General features: G+C 35.0%; 1 protein-coding gene across 1 annotated transcript; it reads left to right on the top strand.

The window, feature by feature from the left end:
• The first annotated feature begins 20 nt into the window (after positions 1 to 20).
• On the top strand, positions 21 to 21,258 carry LOC115884268. The gene is made up of 18 exons (XM_030902784.1): positions 21 to 186; positions 245 to 443; positions 501 to 660; positions 711 to 891; positions 941 to 1,042; positions 1,093 to 1,195; positions 1,249 to 1,440; positions 1,493 to 1,822; positions 2,239 to 2,659; positions 5,969 to 6,134; positions 10,343 to 10,778; positions 13,092 to 13,664; positions 13,953 to 14,188; positions 14,696 to 14,859; positions 16,347 to 16,701; positions 17,940 to 18,091; positions 18,262 to 18,460; positions 20,557 to 21,258. The coding sequence occupies exons 1-18, from the start codon at positions 143 to 145 to the stop codon at positions 21,248 to 21,250; spliced, it is 4,707 nt and encodes a 1,568-aa protein (XP_030758644.1). The 5' UTR covers positions 21 to 142; the 3' UTR covers positions 21,251 to 21,258.
• Positions 21,259 to 21,810: the final 552 nt, after the last annotated feature.

Genomic DNA, 21,810 nt, shown 5'->3' with positions numbered 1-21,810 from the left:
GACACAAGTTTGACATTTAATAGAATTTTAGGTTAAGTTGTGATCAGTTTATGTTAGTTTATGTTTATTTGGGTTTATTTAAAAAAATAATAGTTTTTAAAATGCAGTAGTGTAGAAATAGATATAATTAAAATACTAAACGATGGAGAATCCGGATACAGAAGCATCAGAAAATCTGAGAATAGCGTAAGATTTTTCTGTCAACTCATTTGAAAACATTATCAAACTTTGGATCACTTTTAAGGTGCTATAATTACCCGGAAGAATTTGAAATAAATAAACGCTTATGTAAAACGTACTTTCGACAATTCGGCAAAGTCAAAAGACTAATATTTAAACAAAGACAGCGTGCTATTGTTGTGGAGTATATTAACCGAGACGACTATTTAAATGCATTGGAAAACATTGGCGAATATAGAGGACAAATCTTCCATAAGGAACCGGTACAATTTATATATTTTTTTGTTATCATAGATGTACGTACTACTTGATTATTTTAGTATGAATCAACTACATCTCAGTTACCTATACAACCACAAGTTGTTAAGCCTAAGAAGAAAATTAGGGAGAGAGTAGTTAAAAAGCATAAAATATCTTATGTAGATCATGATGAGGTTGATAAAGAATTAGCTGCAATGAGTGGCTATTCAAATGTTAATGGTATGTGTTTTTTTTGTATAAAATATAAAAAAACATTTTTGTTTTTTAAGTGGTCATAGATTTAACATCTGACAGCCCTAAGCCTACTGCAAAACCTAAAATACTACCAAAATTGAATAGAGTTTGGAAAAAAGAAGATGCTAGACCTACAGAGGCATTAAGAAACATTGCAACAAAGAAAAGACTTCTTAAGACAGCTATTAAAAATAAAGTGAAAGAAAGTGTTAAAATGTAAGTAAAAACTTAATTTCTATTTTAGGTTCTATTAAGATTTTTTTAGTTTAACTGCTGAACAGTTGGACTTATTGAAAATTATGCGTTCCCAGGCCAATACAATTGAAGAAAAGTACAAGGTTTTGGACGCTAGAGACAAGCTACTTAGGTAAAAAAATCTCTCATATTTTGGCTGCATCCTAAATATATATATTTTAGGTTTAATAGAAAAAAATCTGTTATGAAATCAGGTCCGACTATAGGAACATGTTGTGATATGTGTCCCGAAAAGGAACGCCTTTTAAGGGAAGTGAAGCATCAAGTAAGTTATGTAGCATTAAAAAAATATATGTTAACTAATGTTTTATGCACTAGGTGGCATTTTATGAACAAAATGATGGTGTGAAGCACTCTATGAACCATCACAAAGCCGTAAAACAGTATAGTCGTAGTTCGGCCGATCAAGAATCACCCCTACCTCATGATTTGAGACCTGTGAAAGTATTACAGTTCACAATGAACTACCTGGTTTATACTTTTATGGATTTATGCGATACTGACTCTGAAGTAATTTGGTAAATCATTTTTTTTTAATATTTTGCGCTATTTTTTTTTTAAGGTTAATATAGCTGAATGGTACCATTTTCTTTGGGACCGAACGAGAGGTATAAGAAAAGATATTACTCAGCAAGCTCTGTGTAGTCAAGGTGCGGTAGAGTTAGTAGAGCAGTGTACTCGATTCCATATACATTGTGCTGCAAGATTGACAAGTGAGGACCCCTCGGTTTTTGACCATAAAATCAATGACGAAAATTTGACAAAGTGTTTACAAACACTGAAATATATGTACAATGATTTACATTTAAAGGGAGAAAAATGTTCTAACGAAGCTGAGTTCAGAGCTTATGTGATTTTGCTGAATTTAAGTGATGGGAATTTTATGTGGGAGGTAAGTAATATAATATTTTATTTATTATACAGGGTGGCCCACTTTGGGTGCCAAGAAAGCTTTATATCTGTTTTTATATGTTTTGTGTCTTGGAGTTTGTTTTTTTAAGTGGAGGGTTTACATTTTTTTATCAGTAAATCGGCCATAAAATTTCTATTGTTTCAATTTTGCATTATTTTCACTCACATTTTTTGAAATATGACATTTTTTAATAAAAAAATGTGTATTCAGATTGAGGGTTACAGCATGTGGGCCTGATGGAGATAAATCTCCGAAACTGGTCGTCGAATAGCTGTTCCCTTCAGTCTGATGAACTTAATGCAGAGAATAAGCATTTATGTAGGGTCTTTTTGGCCCCTTTTTCTGCTTCTTGTATTTTGTTTGTTATACTATTAATTTGTTTGGAATATATTTAGGTTCAAAAGCTACCAGAAGACATTCAAAAATCCCCAGAAATTCGATTCGCCCTCCAAGTTTATTCAGCCGCCGACACACACAACTACGTCAAATTTTTCAAGCTAATAAAATCAACGACCTACCTAAATGCCTGCATCCTAATGCGATATTTCGTACAAGTCAGAGTTCAGGCTCTGGAAACCCTGTTAAAATGTTTCACACCTCCAAGATCTATCTCTTTTTACCCTCTGGAAGAATTTGTCAATTTGTTGTATTTCGACGATGTGGAAGCTGCCATTGATTTCTTGAATTCTTACGGTATTAGTGTGAATAAAAGCAGAAACCAGGTTTTGTTTGAGAGAAGTGCCTTCAAGGTTCCGGAATACCAATATGTTTTGGATAGATCTGGGTTGGTTGAAAGCAAAAGACAAGGAAGTGTAGGTAAGTGTTTATTTTGTTTAAGTTAATATTACAGGCTTTGTGCATTCTCCGTCGGTGCTGCCCCCATCGGAGAATATCGTAAACAACTAGTATACCGTGCTGGCAACTGTTACTTTTGGGTCGGCATTTACATGTGTGGAAGTAAATCGCATAGGGATCTTATTAAGTCGGAGTGAGAGAAATGCGACCGACCGACGCGACGCGCGACGGTGTGCTGTAGCGGCGTTGCCGATACGCCTTTCCCTATGAAGTAAAGTAAAATCACGATCGCAAACCGCTTATTTTTAAAAGACTTTTTTTCAAGAGATAACTAGATAAAATCATTAGACATGTTTCTGAGCATCTGAAATGGAATTATAAGGATATCGTTAGGGTGTCATTTTTTTATAACGAGAAAACGTCAGTAATCGCGATAATTTAAGAACTCAACTTTTTAACACATAACAGGCCATAACTCAAGAACCACTTTAGATATTGAAACTTTTTTTTATTTTCAAGATCGGATATTTTACAGTATAATTTATGACGTAAGAAAAATTCGATAAGGTTGTTTCAAAAATTGTAAACAATCCATCCATTTACTTTTAGAGCATAGCAATTTTCAGCAATCGTGTAATTTTTTTATTGATAAAGATTTTCACATACTGTCTACAAAGAAAATACAGCAGAAATATTAACAAAGTTCTTGTAAAAACTGCAATCTATTATTTCTAATAGATTTCGAGATGAAAAAATCTAGTTGAAAAATCCTTAGAATATAACTCTCCAGCCTATCTATGTTTTATAGATTTAACAAAGGCCTTTGATAGAGTTCAAATAAAAGACATCATCACCATCTTGGAAAGCAGTAATGTCTCGAAAGAACTCACAGAACTTATCAAGGACTTAAACACAAACACGACAACCCAAATAAGAACAAACTTTACCTTAACGCAGCATCTTCGAACTACACACTGGTATCTGTTATTCAACACAATCATGGATCAAGTAAAAAAACCGTCAAGAATACTGGATTAGGATATCGAATGGGAATGCATAAAGTAAACATATTATGCTATGCCGATGACGCAGTACTTATTGCAGAGTCAGAGGACGACCTCCAAAGAATGCTACAAGCTTTTAACAGACAGGCAGAAAAACTTAACATGCAAATTTCCACAAATAAGACCAAATGCATGACCATTACAAAGGAGCCTCTACGGTGCAAATTGGTAATAAAAAACAAAACTATTGATCAGATAATGTCATTCGAATACCTCGGATGCAAAATTACAAGCTCAGGATTCCTGGAAGAAGAAGTAAGGAAACAAGCCAATAAAGCTGCCGCAATATCAGGACATCTTAAATATCCCATATGGAAAAACAAACATTTGAGTACAGAATGTAAGTCAAGAATATACAAAACCTGCATACGACCAGTGATGACATATGGTGCGGAAACCAGAGCTGAAACATCAGTAACAAAGAGAATCCTACGAACTACTGAAATGAAGACCTTAAGAATGATAACTGGATACACATTGAGGGACAGACAGAGAAATGTAGACATAAGAGAAAAGTGCTAAACAAACGACGTTGTCAGATGGATAAGGCAGAGAAGAAGAGAATGGAACCAGCATGTCAATAGAATGGGCCCCGACAGAATGGCCATAATAATTCGCAACAACGTACTCCATGGCAGAAGACCTAGTGGACGACCACCTAAACGTTGGCAAGACAGTTGGCAGTCAACCTCGCAAGAGTTGCTTAGACGAGGAGGAAACCGGAACTAAATAGGCGATACGCCTTCTAAAAGAAGAAGAAGAAGAAGATTTCGAGATATCGATTTTTGTATTCAGAGTTCTAATAGCGCGACCACTATCGAACACCCACTCAATTCCACTTATTTTTACCAAAAATGCAAGTGTTTCTAGCTTACACTTAAAAAAATTCAAGCTATAGGGAAAATTACAACGACTCGTTAATAAATAAACAAACTAAGTAGCACGAAACGTAATTAAATCGTGAAGCTGACCGCATGACGTACACCTTTCCCTAGAACTTTAAGTACTGACAAAGTACTTTCCCTAGAACTTTAAGTACTGGGTCGACCGGTCAACTGCGACAAATCTGCTATATCCCCTTCCACGTCTCTTAGCGATGTGCACAGTTTCTCGGTTTATTTCATACGTTTGGCAACGTGTTTACTGTCCTCTCTTCGTTCAGTACATTATAAACGCATTGTACTCTTCTTACATACGGAAATCTCGACCCAAGACTAATCTTTGCCAGCCTTAGTATACAAATACACGAGTTTAAATAGCGAGAATACGAAAAATTTATTATTTAATTATTCTAAAAGTGTTAGGAAGTATAATTTGTAAAAATTTCTAAAAATAGCTAAAAAAACTTTTTAGATGAGTTCAACTAAGGTAGCGAGCATAGTTTTAATCACCGGTTTTTCTAGTGGGTTTATAATTGAGGCATTTTCGGCTATAACGAAATTTTTTAAAGGTACATAATTATAATTTTAGAAGATGTTCGTAAAGCATTTAATCACTAGTTGATTAAAAAAACTATACCATTAATAGACAGTTAAAGCACGGCCAAAAACGTAGACGTAAACGTATCGTTTGACATGTACGCTTGCGCAGTGAGAAATTCACTTGCGTTTACGGATACGCGATACGTATCTTTACGTGCCTTTACGTACGTCCAAAACGCAAACGTATCGAGCCGAAGGAGTTTCGATTTTCACCCGAATGATGCCGAACGTACAAATTCACAAACAACTCGTTTCCACAACTGGCTAGTAATTAAGTTATTTCATAAATTTTGGGGCTAGTGTAACAGAATGGTAACAGAACTGGACCTATTTTATTACAATAAATTAGTATGAAAATATTAAGCATCATAATAAACTCATTTTGGAATCTATTTAATTAAATGCTAGTTCTTAGCCAAAATCCATATGAGGATTCTAAAAGATGGAATCTAATAATCATAAAACTGTGTTTGTTTTCCAATATATTTTATTACTTAGAGCATTTTAAGTTGTAAGGACTACTTTCTGTAATAAAATAATTTCCATTTATGATTTTCTTCATTTTTCGATATTGCATATATAAATCTAATGTGAAATCAAAAAACTAAAATACTTAAATATTATGACAAAGCCACGATTTCAATATTATTTTAATGCAATCAACATGAACTCTAACCGGGACTAAAAATTTCTAATTTCTGCCGTATACAGCGCTGCGGTCGGAATTTTTTGGAATTAACTGAAATGCACCAAGCCTGTAGTGGACTGAAAGATTTAATTTGTAGGTAGTATAATAAGTGGAAAAGAAATGTCACCCGAGTTATACTTGGAAATGCAATCTCACGAGTTACATGATAGTTTTGATAAAAATGGATTTTTAATCAAGGACGAACTATTTAATGAGGTTGAAATGAGAATCGAAGAGAAACTGCTAGACGAGCCAGACTCCAGGTTTTTTTACATTTTTTTTCTAATAAAACTTGATTTTCATGCGTGCGTTATCCGTTGATATGATCACAAATTATACAGATTATAAACTTATCGTCAAAAGCATTGTTTTTCGTGGTTCCAATTTTCGGAGTCGCGCACTAGTTGGGTTACTAGTTTGCGCACGTAACACGCCCACTTATGGCCTCTAAAATTGTGCGCAGCGCCTGACCGGCCCAGTTATTACGCTGTTTAAACGCGAGTTTATTTTTGCGCACAGGAAATTTTACTCGTTTGCTCATAAAAAACAATTTTCGTACCACGAATTAGGGACAAGATCTGTATACATATAGTACATGGTACAAAGAATACAAGGTATGATCGATAGCGGCGCCAATTTCGTTCAGTTCGCGCATACCACCTGTGACGTCACTAGGAAAATAATGAATAAATAAAAAATAAAGAAAGTTGACAGGAGATCTGCATTTTTTGGGGTTATGGTTAAGAATTGTTTATTTTTAAGACTTTTTAGTTCGTTTAATTTAATAATTACTAAAACCAGCAGTTCCAAAAATAATTTAAAAATAATAATTATCTATTAACATGGATTTGGACGATAGGTAAGAATACTGAATTTATTTCTATATTCGGTATAAAATTGTTTATTAGGTTTTTAGTTTGCGATGTTTATGGTAAATAATTTTCATTTTCATTGCCTCTGAATTCACATGAGGACAGAGTTGAGGATATCTATGGAAAAGTAACCACAAGAGGAATTGTTACATCATTTAAAAAATATTGGGAAGTTTATTGTTTCCCATCGAAAAGTAGAAAATGCCAATGCAGATGAACGTATTGTAATTGTGATAGAAGTAATTCTAAGGGTGAAGTTTATTATAATTAGTGGAAGTAATACCAAGGGTGAAGTTTATTATAATTAGTGACCTGTGCTTTTCTTTTTATATGTAGATGTTTCTGGTTTTGAGAATAAATCGGTTGAACGACACCCAAAATTTAAAGGAAGTGTTTGCATACCCAGAATATGCCCATCAAGGATTATATAGCTCAAATTTCCTTTAATGGTAGGCAATTATTCAATGCAAATTAACTTTTTCAGTGACTGAAATATAAAAAATAAATAGTTTACAATATGGTATATCACTAAAAATATATTACTTTTAGGTACAATTAGAGCCCGATACATTTCAAAAAGTAGAATATTATTTTATATTAAATGAGGTATTGTACTAACAATCAATTTATATTAATAACGGAGATTAAAAAATAACAGAATAAATAGTTCTTTTTTTCATACTACAAAAATAAACTATAGAATACAACAGTATTCAAAAAAATAAATAAAAAGTTATGTCCCGGCCGAGATTCGAACTCCGGTCTCTCGCTTCCTAGCCCGACTCCTTACGCACTGCTCCACAGTAACTTGCTTAGCGATAATTCAATGACGGTATATAAACAAATAAACAGGTTTATAACAATATCTTGACGATTTGAACTGGCGCGCGGAGCGTGCTGACCAATAGCGCCTGTTATCACCTGTGACGTAGCGACCAACCTGCGCAATATCATACCTTGTATTCTTTGTACCATGCATATAGTATACCTAATCTGTGATACGATGGTTGGACGGTGCTGTGATTGGTCACAGCGTTTTCGCGCCACTTTTCATCCGTAAATTTTTTTACTCCATCCCGTCAACGGAGAAATATCGTACCCGTACGATAACGGACGTTTTGACACTTTTTTGACAAATTTAAGCTAACCTTAATAAAAATATAATAGTAAAAGAGCTATAGTCTGTTCAACGACAAGATCCTTGACAGTGATAGATCTGTGTCTGTCATTTTAATTTCAAAGTAGTTTATTTTATTTTAAAGAAATAAGTTGGTACTACTGGAACGCATAGCAGGAAATATATTTAAAATTTGACTGAGAAATGATTACTTCAAAATGTTGTAAAAAAACTGCATAAAACTAAAAAAATGTAATCCACTTATTTTATTTAAAAAAACGGTGTGTTAATACAAAACGAACAAGAACAAAACACCACATGCCAAAAAATATAAAAAAGAACTATTTCTTACTTTCAAGCTTCAAGAAACTTTCCGCATTTATTATTATATTTATCAATATAACTTATGTATGTACAAATACAAATTTGTAATATTCCACAGGAATAAATAAAACAACATAAATAAAACAAACTATTTTATTAATAATAACACTTACCAAATTTTATACCTTAGTATATGTTTAGTACGATTCTTGTACTATATACGAGATGCACTTATCTACGACGAGATGATATACAAACTTTATTGGTGTATAAGACTTTCTGCCTTTGCCGCGAGTATTAACTATATACTGTGCACTAGCTCTACAGTTAATTTTCCCTCGATTTTTCCTCCACTTGACTTCAAAAGACACAAAACACACGTAATAACACGAATCAAAATGCATTATCTTCCAAAACGCAGGGTATTTGACAGAAGTTGACACAAAATTATAACCTATAATTTGGCAAGACTTTGACAAGCCTCAAAAATCTAAAGGCGAGTCCATGCGCATCGGCGTCCGTTTGTCGTTCATCGTTCCGTCAAACCAATAAAATTGAAATACGATCTGTCATTTTTGAAATAAACCAATAAAACTGGTTAAAAACAACAAGAGACGACGCATGACGGATTTATATTTAAACCCATCCATAGTTAACTCAAAAAATATTAGAAACTTTTTTAGTAAAATAAATAGATTGGTATGGGACGTCATGTGTTTTTCTTCTGTCGGCGTCTGCCGAAGTCTTACCTGAGAAAAAAAAAACAGAGTATAGCACCGTCGGGAAAACGTAAATTTTGAGAAGGCTGTTTTTTTTGCTATGCTCTCCTGACCAAAGTGCGGGCCGTATGGCTGCCGGTAGACTACTGCAGTTTACTTCTGCGCATCACATCTGTACAGGGTATCCCATTTTCGTGTGTTTTATGGGATTTCTCGTTTATGAGAAGAGATACAATGATGCGATTTTCACACTATACTTTGCTACTTTTTTATAAAACTAAATATGCTACACATAGGTTTGTCCTAGCCTTCTTAGTTCCTGAAATACAGAGCGAATTTGTGATGCGCAGTAGTGAACAGATGTTGAATACATAATATGATGCGCAGTAGTGAACGCAACGTCTACCGGCAGCCAGACGGTCCTTAGAGCCGTTGCACACACGCCGGAACCGGATAGACGGTGCCGGCCGTCCGGCGATGAGGTGCATAGCATCTTATGGGAGCTTTCACACGAGCCGGTGCCGGACAAGAATCGGATTGGCGCCGGGTTGTCACCGGATACCACCACTGCCAGCACGGTCGCCGGACGGCGCGCCGTCCTGTCCGAACTCGTAGTAGTACATTGTTTTAGATTGACGCTTTCACACTTGTCCGTCCTAGTCGCCCGGTTTCGTTCATATGAGAGAGACTTTGCGTTTCGCATTATTGGAAATTTGTAAAATTTGTACGTTGTAAGTTAACTATAGCGACGGCAAGTGGTGTTTTGGTAGTAGATACTAAGTTTTTTAATACCACTTTTGAAGCCAGACCAGTCCACTGGCATAAAACCTTGTATTTATAAAAATACAAAAACGAAACAAGTACGGAGTACGAATACAAGTATGGAGAGAAATTTGCATCAAACTGAAAGATGATTTTCCCTGCTTTTCTTTTCTAATAACGACAGCGACGATTCAAAACCACAAAACAATAATATGTTCACGTTCTATACCGTCTCGTCGGCGTCGCGATCAAAAATGCAATTGTACTGGCTCAAACCGGGTGTAAAATCGGACTAGTGTGATAGGTCATAGTGAAACCGGGTAGCCGGTGCCGTCTATCCGGTTCCGGCGTGTGTGCAACGGCTCTTACTCTGTTCAGGAGAGCATAACAAAAGATATATTAAAGAACCAGTTTTCTTAAAATCCTTTCCCGAAAACGTTGCCAGCTCTTAGACTATAAGTAAAACAGCGAAATCGTTATGGAAATGAAAACATAAAATGACACCAATCGTATATCCGATGAACGGAGGCATAAAAATGCAATAAATTTAAAAACTGCGTAATTTTCTAACCAATCGAAGTCTTTAAATTCAACCAATAAAATTAATATCGTATCGTCGGATAACGGATGCATGAAAATCAAGCTTAGAACTTGTTTTAACTTGCTAAATATTTCAGAGAATCTACTCCGGAAAGGAAAAATGTTACCTCCATACCTGTCACTAAAAAAACAACTATTTCGCGTCCTCAAACGAATATTTTCGAGACAAAGTCCAAAACAGAGCCTGATAGTATATTCGATCAAGACACAAGTCCGTTCGTTTCTCAAAATGAATTCAGTGTTTTTGGACAGAACAAGATAGAACCTGACAATATTTTCGCTCAGAAGAAAGAGAACATATTTGCTACAAACTTGAAAAAGGAAGAGAACATATTCAAGAACAAAGATGAAAATATTTTTCAAATCAAGAAAGATACTAGTGAGATTCAAGCAAAAGAGAATATTTTTAAATCTGTTACAACTACTAGTAGTGACCCTATTGTGAATATTTTTAAAGTACAGCCTAGTGTGAAAGAAGAAACCAATATTTTTACGGCTAGTAATTTGTCAAAGGTAAGTAAATAATGTACAGGGTGTAAAAAACATGTGCCATCTCTCGTGGGGAGAAACGATGATTCAACAATAAACGATGATTCAGTGAAGTCATGGTAGGCTTTGGAAAAAAGTTGCTTTTGACGTAATAGTATACAGGTCAAATTGTTATTAGATCAACATTTTGATAGTCTTAGCAGCGTTTTTTTTATCTTTTAAATGCTTTTTCAAAATGCCTTTATTATTTGAAGTAGGTGATGTTGTTGGCATTTTGAAAAAGCAATCAAAAGATAAAAAAACGCTGATAAGACTATCAATTTTGATTAACAAAATTGCGTTTATCTCATCAAGGAGGCTGAATTCGACGAAATATCAACAGGTAACTTTTAATTGGCTTTAAACGGCCTACATAATGTTGATATCAAAATAAAGAAAGTCAGTGGCGTACATGTTTGTTCTTTGAAAAATATTTAAACAATTAAATAAAAAAATTAAAAAATTGTGGTGGACCACCCTGATCACTTAGGGGTATAATAATAGATAACAACCTATTCTCAGACCTACTGAATATACATATAAAATTTCATCAAAATCGGTTAAGCCGTTTCGGAGGAGTATAGTAAAAAAAACTGTGACTCTAGAATTTTATACAATAGATTTTGCAAATACACACACCGGAAAAGTCTAGGGATATTACAATTTTATCCAGCCATCGTCAGTAATTTTATTATTTGCATTTCTGATATAATAAAATTAAAATAAACAAATAGTTTACAGGACGTATTGGAAATAAAAATGCGAAATTTACCGAATTTTTCAAATTTACCTTGATTTTTATTGAACTCAAAAAAATACACACATTTTTTTAAATTCTAAACTGTGAATTAAAAAAAAAAAGATAAAACCATTTTACTAATAAAGGGTATGGCCTCCTCTACTGTTTATTACAGCCCTACATCGTCTCTCCATGGTCCTGATCAGGTTGTCGATCTCTTCTTGAGGTACAGCCTGCCACGCTGCATTCACGGCCTGAACCAGATCCCTACGAGTTTCACGAGGCATACCCATTCTCAAAATTCTTCTTTGGACCGCGTCCCATACGTGCTCGATGGGGTTGAGGTCAGGAGATTGTGCCGGCCAGGGTAAGATGTTTAATTGATGAGCATTGATAAACTCACTTACCACTCTGGTTGTATGAGGCCGTGCATTGTCATGCATGAGAATGAAGTTTCTCTCAAAATCATTGGCATATGGTAACACGACAGGCTCAAAAATTAAATCATGATATGTGATTCCTGTTAGAAACCTTTCAAGAAAAACGAGATCGGTTTTTCGGCCTAACTGGACTCCTCCCCAGACCATAACTGTACCGCCTTGATAAGGGTGCACTTCTGAACATGATCCAACCGAATAAGATTTCCCGGTTCTCTCCATACCCTAAGCCTTCTCGAATCCGGATGAATTCCAAAGCGTGACTCATCTGTAAAGAGAACATTGGCCCATTGTTCATTCGACCACTGAACATGATCTTGAGCCCACAAATATCGTACCTCTCGATTTCCTCTCGTTAAGGGTTGAGCTCTCCAGAGGCGTCTGTTTCTTAAGTTGACCTCTCTTAATCTATTGCGAACAGTGTCAGGACTAACGGTTACATTATGTGTTTCCTGGAGAATTAAACTAAGCTCTGGTGCTGTAAGAGTCGGTCGGCGTCGAGCATTTAAATGTAAAAAATGATCTTGCTGAGGGGTAGTAATGCGATGTCGCCTTGTGTGCCTTTCAGCAACATCACCACTTTCACGGTAGCGTGCACTTAATCGCGACATTACACTTTGCGTTGTATTTAATGCTCTAGCTACATCAATTTGGCGCATTCTAGCTTCAAGCATAACCATGGCCCTTAGCATTTCGTCTCTGTTAAGATGTCTACGCTCCATAATGTCCTTTAATACTAAACAGAGTTATTTGAATGAATTCTGGCCAATTATCATAAAAACATAGTCAGTACAGGTTAAATTCGAACAATTGATGCTAGGTGCTTTTTATACATTTGACAAAAAATGCACAAACACTTCTGCAAATATCCCAAATTTAGAAATAACTAGTGTGACTACTTCGTTTCAATCGAAGTAGAAAGAATCGGCCTACAAATATGTGGTTGTTTATTCAAAACATTTATTTTTAACTTTAATAAAATTATATCCCTAGATTTTTCCGGTGTGTGTATTTGCCTATACCCTAGTCGGAAGCGGATGTCAATATGTTAATTTTCAAAAAGGAACATCCTCTATATTTTTTGATTTATGAATTCTACATGAAATTCTTAACTTTTTTTAGCCTCCGGACGTTAAGATTCCTGCAATAGAACCAACCCCCAATATTTTTGCGGAAAAAGTTACTCAACCACCAAAAACCGAGACAAAAATGGGAGGATTTCAGTTCAACCTGAAGCCTCAAAAAACTTCAGAGGTTCCCAATATATTCGCTTTAAGGTTTAAAACAACCCCACCCCAAATTGAAGACAACAAAACGAAGATGATCGACCCTAAGCCTGACGAAAATGCAACACAACTTAAAGAAGAAGAAAGCGAGTTAGACGAAGATGAAGAAACAGAAATGGACGAAGACTTGGAGCGTATGGAAGATGAACGACGACGCAAGGAAGAAGAGGAAAATCAAAGAAAAATTGAAGAAGAACAAATAAGAAGACGCCTAGAAGTAGAGAGGAGAAAACGGGAAGAAGAGGAAAGGAGAATGCGTGAAGAAAAACGAAGAATAGCCGAAGAAAAACGAATTTTGGAGGAAGAAAGGAAAAGGAAAGAAAGAGAATTAGAAAGACAAAAAGAAATAGAAGAAAAACAAAGACAGATGGAAATTAAGAGATCTGTGAAGCTGGTTTTGAAGGAACTGGTAAGAAAATAATTTCTATATTTTAACGTCACGGTAGGCGAAGAAATATAGTTTCAGTTTGATATTTACTAAGTCCAGGGTTGGGTAACGATGCGTAGAAACTGCGTCTGGACATGTAAAAAATGTAGAAAATTAGTTTGAGAAAGAAAAAAAAATCAGTTCAAAAAATACTTTTGAAGAACTGGCCATCAGTTTCCATTGACAAGATATAGTTATAGACCTAGTAAATACTGAATTGAAACTATATTTCTGGGATTACTGTGACGTGTTTTTTTATGACCTTATTAGATTGATCAAGTAGACCAAGGTATTAAAGATGCGGCCCTGAACAGGATAAAAACGAACATTCGAAATAGAATTGTATTGAAAGTATTTAGAAAATGGCGGACCATTGTGCTTAGGAGGAAGAAGAAACGTAAGGCTATGGACTGCATTCCTATATGGGTCAATGACAAGGACGTGAGCCAGTGTGCCAAAGATTTCTATTCGAAAACGCAAGATTTAACTCTGAGTTACATGAAAAGGTAAGCAATATGATATTCTCTGCACTGAACTAATCATTAGTGATAACGCCACAAAAAGGTTTTTTTGTGAAAAATTTTTTTGGAATTTTTTTTAGTTAAAAAACATAATTTCTTGATAATATGGCAGCATAGGTATTAGATTAAATTTACAAAAAAAATCCAGAAAAGATCCAGTGGTTCTCAAAATTTGAGCAAAAAAAACGTTTTTTTTTTTAAATTTTCAAAGTAAAATAACTCCGTTATTTTGGACTTATTTTAAAAACGATAAAGAGAAAATAAATACCGTATGATCGAGAAAAAACGGCGTCCAGTTGGCTGGGAAATGAAGAGCGCTGTCATTTTATATGTAAATTTATATGGGAAATGTCATCGATCGTCATTTCCCAGCCAACTGGACGCCATTTTTTTTCGATCATACGGTATTATGTTTCTTTTATCGAGATCTATCACCCCTTAAAATACTTGCGCTTATTTCTGGGTCACCCTGTATAATTAAACAATTTTTAGGTATAAGTTAGGTCGCCCCTTGGATATTCCCGTTGTTGAAGATCAGCCTACAGTAAAATTAAATTTATTTTATCTCACTTATTCCGCATTGAGACGAAGGCTGTGCGAAATCAAAGAAAAATGGCACCAACATATTTATTGGAAAGTTGTGATATCTATTCCAGGTTAGTCCATGTCGTATACATTGCATAATATCGTTTTATAGAACAGGGTGTCTCAGGCTAAGCGTGCATTAGAAGTTTCTAGAGACCTACAATATCTAGATCGGATGTTTTTAGCACATCATTGTTTCACAATGAGATCTAGAGGTGGGAATTCTAGTTCCTTGGGAGGAACTAGTTCCTTAGTTCTAGTTCCTCCAGAGGAATAGTTCCTTGAACTAGGTCTTTACTTCACAATAGTTCCCGTCTTACATTGACATCCCCCTTGCTTGCTAATGCGTTTCGTTGTCAGTCAGAACTATTCACAGTATGATCTATATAATTATTATAATGTACGGAGATATAACGAGACGTGTAACTGTGTATGTTAAAAACGTATAGGTAAGTTTTATTGCAGATAAAAAAAATAAAAAAAAACTCAAATCAGAATTTAAAAAACTATATCACAAATCAATTGGAGCAAATATTACAAAAAGTTTACGAAAAATTGCGTTTTTCTCACTTCAAGCTAAAAATTCAGAATATCTAGTTTGTTTTATAAGTTATTTCTTAATTTTAGGGACCTAAAGTGAAACATTCCCATAAAATATTTAAAAAACAAACTAAAAATCAAAAACAGTATCCACGACAATTTTCTGTGGTAATTGCGCCGCGCCGGCTGTGGCAATAAACAAGGCCGAATCCATCGTTGTCGCCTTGTATTATATCTCGGATCTGCCGACTGAATAGATTCCCGTGAACTAGTCTTTTAATAGTTCCCCTATGTCCGGATCCGATAACATACGGCTGGCACTCCCCACGCCTGCCTAGCATAAATCGCGCTGGCTGATCCATACGTAAACTAGTCTTTTATTTAGTTCCTCTAGTTCCTTTAGGTCCGGATCCGATAACATACGGCTGGCACTCCCCACTCCTGCCTAGCATCGATCGCGCTGGCCCGATCCGTTCGTACGTAAACTAGTCTTTTATTTAGTTTAGTTCCTCTAGGTCCGGATTCGATAACTTACGGCTGGCACTCCTCACACCTGCCTACCATCGGGCTACGCGCGCTAGCCGATCCGTCGCCGTCGCATATTATTCTGTATCGGTCACAGTCTCGATCCCGGAACAGGTCCTGAGGAACTAGTTCTTTGAGAAACCAGGAACTAGTTCCTTTCATTCCGGGGTCGGAATAGTTCATTGGAACTAGTTCGTTCACGAACTACACATCTCTAATGAGATCTATTGATTAAAAATATTTTCAGTAGGGCGGCACTTCCGGAAATACCGGAAGTTGACAACAACTTCCTCATTTTAAATGAATACCGCCATTTTGTGTTACATACTTAAATTGTCGAAATAAATTATCGATTTTTATTCAGCAGCAATAGACTGGGCCTCTAATATATAAAAATAATTGTTTTATAGTCTAAAAAATAAAAACAAAGCATTTTGGGGTAATGTTTTCCCTCATTTTTACACTCCATATGTAATACTAAGATAATTTTTAGATGTAGACGAAATGATCAACGGTTTACACAAACTAGAAGAAACCTTAAAATCCTACGCTGGCTGGGAACTAACCAAGCACGGTACCACGCAGTACATAGAGAACCACAAAACCGTCACTTACTGCGTGGAAAAGCAGCAAGGCCTAGACGTGAGAAGCAGTGATGCCAACGGTTTTGTTTTCGTAGGGAAAAACTTCAACCCGTTGTTCCAAAGGCGCATAGTGGAGAACTTGAAAAATTTCGGGGTTTACGTCAAAGTACCTGTCATTATTATTCTGGAGGATACGTCAAACTCTGAGGAGTACCTGGAAAAACTTCAGGAAACTGGTGTAGTGTCGGATTACGTCATATACAGGTCAGTGCTAGGGATTATTATTACTAGAAAATTATCGATGTATTGATAACATTTCCACAAGAATCGTTTATTTATAACTATCGATATTATAGCTAACAATGGAGATATTGATATATCGATAATTTTCGATATAATGAAATTTATTTTTGTGTGTATATTTTTTTATACTGGATACCTTTGAATAAGAACACTCAGGAAGGAGCATATCAAAAATCTTAGGTGCACGGCGATGGGCCTCAAATATGGCCGACTTAAATTCCGGTTTATCAGTGCCGTTCTAATTTTATTTAAAAAATGTAAAACTATGATGTACGGTAGACGTGGGGTAGACTCAATAATTTTTTTTATTATTTTACGTTGTGAATAAATGTTGGTAGTTAATTAAATTGTTATAAAAATATAAAATTCTAATAAAAATAGATAAGTTATAATAATTATTTATAACCATAAACATCTGATACGCTACTGAAGCAGGTAAGTCAAATTGACGTATCTAAATTCTTTGACAAGTAGTAAATAAAAGCAAAAATGCAAGAAAAAATATATAATTAGTTAATTTAAGTGAATTTCATAAATGATCGGTTTACTACACGTATGTATATTATATAGTTACTTACTAGCGAAAAGTTCCATTATTTCACTCGATTTTTGCCGAGATCTACCGCACGCTACACAACCAACTATTTTAGAGTCTTTTTCGATAAATCGCGATAGTGTCACTGTTAATTTAAGTTCTGCCCCAATTTCCATCTAGATTTACTACCTTTATACAACTATCAGTAGTAGAATAAATAGAATCGTCAAACAGAACTGTCAAGGATCCCCACCCTAGAGTCCTTTTTCCGCCCACCATGCATGAATACATGGATAGCATTATGCTCCTTCCTTAGTCTTCTTATTCAAAGCTGGATACTTATGATTAGGAATGGATTTTTTCCGATATATCGATAATTTATCGATGATATATGGAGTAACAATAAGTGAGTTCAAAATTATCGATACATATCGATATATTTTATCGATAACTAAACTATGTCGATAGATGAATTGCGATAACTCATTAGTGGGTAAAATCCATTATTGCCCATTCCTCGTCAGTACCGCAAACACTGTTGTTAGTAGGGATGTTGTCGAAGAAAAATCGATATATCATTTTTCGATATTTAAATTAAAAAAAAATTGATACGATATATTTAGTACATACATCCCTAAGGTTAATATTTTTTATTTGTTTTTAGTTGTAATTTATATGGACAAGTCCTGCCCAGTGTTATAGACAACGGCTTTATTTTCTTAGCAAAGAAAATAGAAAAATATCCACCTCTCGAAATGGACACCCTGTATACGTTCCTCATGAGGAATTTATGCACAGAAATATGGAAAAAAGCAGGTTTGTTCAGTCTCATTTTTAGTACGATTTATACCTATCTTTAATATTTATATTAAAAATATAATAATTATTCCAAGATGTTATTACCTAGTACTTTTTTCCTTCATTGTTTATCCTATTTTTCTTCGAAAATATATATTTTTAATTTTTATTTATATTTTTTTTATTAGAAAGCTACGCCAAGTGGAACCACGAGTACAACTTTTGCATGAGGGACCCCAATATTTTGATCAACCTGTATAATGAAGGACTACAGTTGCTGACCAAAATAGTCATGGATAGTAAAAGAAAAGAATTTGCTCCATTTCCGGAAGTTTTTCGAGATCACTTGCCAGACAAAGTTCCAGATTTTTTACCTTGCGATTATAGGTTAGTTTTTAGGTTAATTATTTTTTTTTGTACTTTTACTTGATATGTGGCGTTATAATTGGCCCATAACTTAATAAAAAAAATATTTTTTTTTCAAACGTCACAAAAGTACTAGATAATTTTTTTTGCGACGCAATTGACAATATAAAAGTAATTTTAACGCCTAGGCATAAAAGTAAAGCACTTTTGCGCCTAAGCATAAAAGTACGAAAATATATATCAAATTGACATAAAGTGTCAAATTCAACGAGCGTAACCATAGTTTCTCGATATATAATTACATAAAGGAATAGATAAAGGAAATAAATTTAGGTTGGAAATCCCGTCAAAATATATAATTGTTTTGGGTCGCGACCGTTGTACGCGATCTGGCGCTGCTATAGCGGTTTCTAAGAACAACCGCAAACAATAATAGAAATAATTTTCTCTTGTCAAAGTCGGAATCTTCAAAAATTATAAAATCTTTCAAAATTTAAACCGCCCTCATTGAAAAAATACTGAAAAGTGTTTAAAGCATCCATTCTCAAAGTAATTATCGCTGTCTTGTGAGTTTAATTTAAATTTTACTTACTCAAACCCGTGATAATTGTGAAAAAGTGGCATTAAAAACTAAAAAACTGTGTTGTGAACTGTGAACTGCAAAAACCATCGTGGATCGTAGCATAACGTCGGTTTCCAATGTTTCGTAGGTATTTCATGCATGTCCTTATATGAAATAAAGTTTCTTGTACGCAACACACTGTATTATATTTATAAAATAAAAGAAAATAATAATAAATTTGAATAGATAATATTTAGCGACATAATTCCGGAAAAAGCCGAGCCGATCTGAAATTATCAAAAGCTTTGGGTCGCGACCGTTGCAAGAATAGCGCCAAATAGCGTTTACATTATCCTTATGGGCACTTTCCGATCTAAACTTGCTTTATTTATCTATGGTACAAGATAATATGACTTTTTAATATTTTTATATTACTTAGAACGTTTGAAATTGTTTAAGAAATTATTTGTGGCGTTTGAAAAAATCGCCTGTTTTATTCGGAGTAAAAATAAATTTTTGTGACTTGGCTGTATGTCGTTGTGGCCAAACGTACAGTCGCGCCACAAAAAGTGTCATTTTTACCACAGATTAAGTATATTATATGTAAACAGATAAAAATCTTATCTTTACGACGATGTGCAAACGAGTAAAATTTCCTGTGCGCAAAAATAAACTCGCGCAAAATAACAATAAACAGCGTAATAGAGAGATATCGCTAAACCGAATAGCGTGCATGGACGTTAATAAGGCCAGGTGTTATTTCCTTTACGTGAGGTGGTATTAACTCTCTTCATTTATAGTTATCGGATCGGAAAGAATTCTGTTCGCGTCGCGTCCGCTGTTTAAACTTAACCAACTTTGAATTTAAAACTTTGAAATTGTTTTGTTTACTAGGTATTTTAAAACTAAAGGGCTAAAGTGCTTATTTTCAGTGCTTTATTGTTAAACGTCTGCCAGTGGGTTTAGGGCAACAAGCAACAAATTCTCTTAGAAGGGCAAAGTCGTCATCTGCTGTAAACCTAAGCCTCTTTATAGATTCTTTAATATTGGAAGAGGTGGAATCCATATTTTGGGCCATATTTATTTAATTAAAACTAATCCCAGCTACTTAAATATCAAATTACCTAATAAAACTAAAGTAATAATTCAAAACAATTCAAACATAACCTAAAATAAAAGATCTCGCCGGCCGACCCGGTTGTCAAATACCCGCACGTGCCCATTTAAGCAATTTTTAAACGTTATTTAGAAATAGCGCTTGGTGTAATTGATCCGCAATTACGTCAGACGGTAACGTTATTAGCTGGCGTTGCGTTAAAAGTTGACTCGCGCATATCGTAACCATGATAAGGTACGCGTAAATACTGCATGACGCTATTCGGTTTTCCGATATCTCTCTAATGTGCCGGTCAAGCACTATGCTCAATTTTAGAGGCCATAAGTGGGCGTGCTATGTGCGCAAACTAGTAACCTAACTAGTGCCCGATTCTGAAAATTAGAACCACGAAAAGCAAAGTTTATAATCTGTGTTTTTACTCCTATATTTTTTCTACAGATATTTTCCTAACTTTTGGACACACCCAAGTTACGAAGACCACCTTCAGCGACTAATGAAAAGTCTAAAACTCCCGAAATTCTTAGAAAACTGGCCTCCTCATAACGAAACCGACCTAATACTAGCCGTCTCCAAGTACTGTACGGAAGTTTTTCAAAATCCCAAAGAACCATACGTCAACATACTAGACGTCCTAATACAGACCATCAGAGACGAACGCTACGACACGATTCTATGGACGCAAGCCATAGAAATCATCGCAACGGAAAAACTAAAGGAACAAGATTTCGACCTACCGAAAAAATTCATGTACGAGGATGTTTTTAGGACGTTTGTAGTCGTATATGACGTGGAATCGTTAAACGAATACAGCACCAGCGAGTGGTTCTACAGAAACAATCCTTTAATAGAAGGTTACAAGAAAACCATAGAAGAAAAATTAGAGAAGGACTATCTTCATGACACTTTCTCTAAAACTAAGAAAAGATCGTTAGAAGTAATTGAAGACGAGGAAGACTTTTTAGAAGTTATTAATAAGGCCGAACAGGTGTTAAGGTCGCCGAAAAGTATGAGGTTGGAGCACAAAAAGAGCATAGAGTGTCTAAACAGGAGCATAAAAGACTTGGAGGAGTCTATAGGGGTTGTTAAGAGAATGGACGAAATGAAATTGTTCAAACGGTTTATGGAGGGTTAGGAGAATAATTAAGTAGGTATTAAAAAAAATGTGCCAGATGTATTAATTTAAATACAATTTAATATAAACAATAAATAGTTGATTTTTTTCCATAACAACTGTTAAAATTGCCTTATATCTATCAAAAATAGTAGATAAAATAGTACGTGTTATGTGTTTCCTGGAGAATTAAATTAAGCTCTGGTGCTATAAGAGTCGGTCGGCGTCGAGCATTTAATTGAAAAAATGATCTTGCTGAGGGGTAGTAATGCGATGTCGCCCTGTGTGCCTTTCTGCAACATCACCACTTTCACGGCAGAGTGCACTTAATCGCAATATTACACTTTGCATTGTATTTAATGCTCTAGCTACGTCGATTTGGCGCATTCCAGCTTCGAGCATGCCCATGGGCCTTAGCATTTCGTCTCTGTTAAGATGTCTACGCTCCATAATGTCGTTTAATACTAAACAGAGTTATTTGAATGAATTCTGGTCAGGTATCATAAAAACATAGACAGTATAGGTTAAATTCGAACAATTGATGCTTGGTGCTTTTTATACATTTGACAAAAAATGCACAA

This window comes from Sitophilus oryzae, unplaced genomic scaffold, assembly GCF_002938485.1.
Source record: "Sitophilus oryzae breed Bouriz unplaced genomic scaffold, Soryzae_2.0 scaffold_227_pilon_pilon, whole genome shotgun sequence".
In the NCBI taxonomy this organism is placed as follows: domain Eukaryota; kingdom Metazoa; phylum Arthropoda; class Insecta; order Coleoptera; family Curculionidae; genus Sitophilus; species Sitophilus oryzae.
Note: the sequence above shows the minus strand (reverse complement) of the source record. Positions and strands in the feature narration are given on the sequence as shown.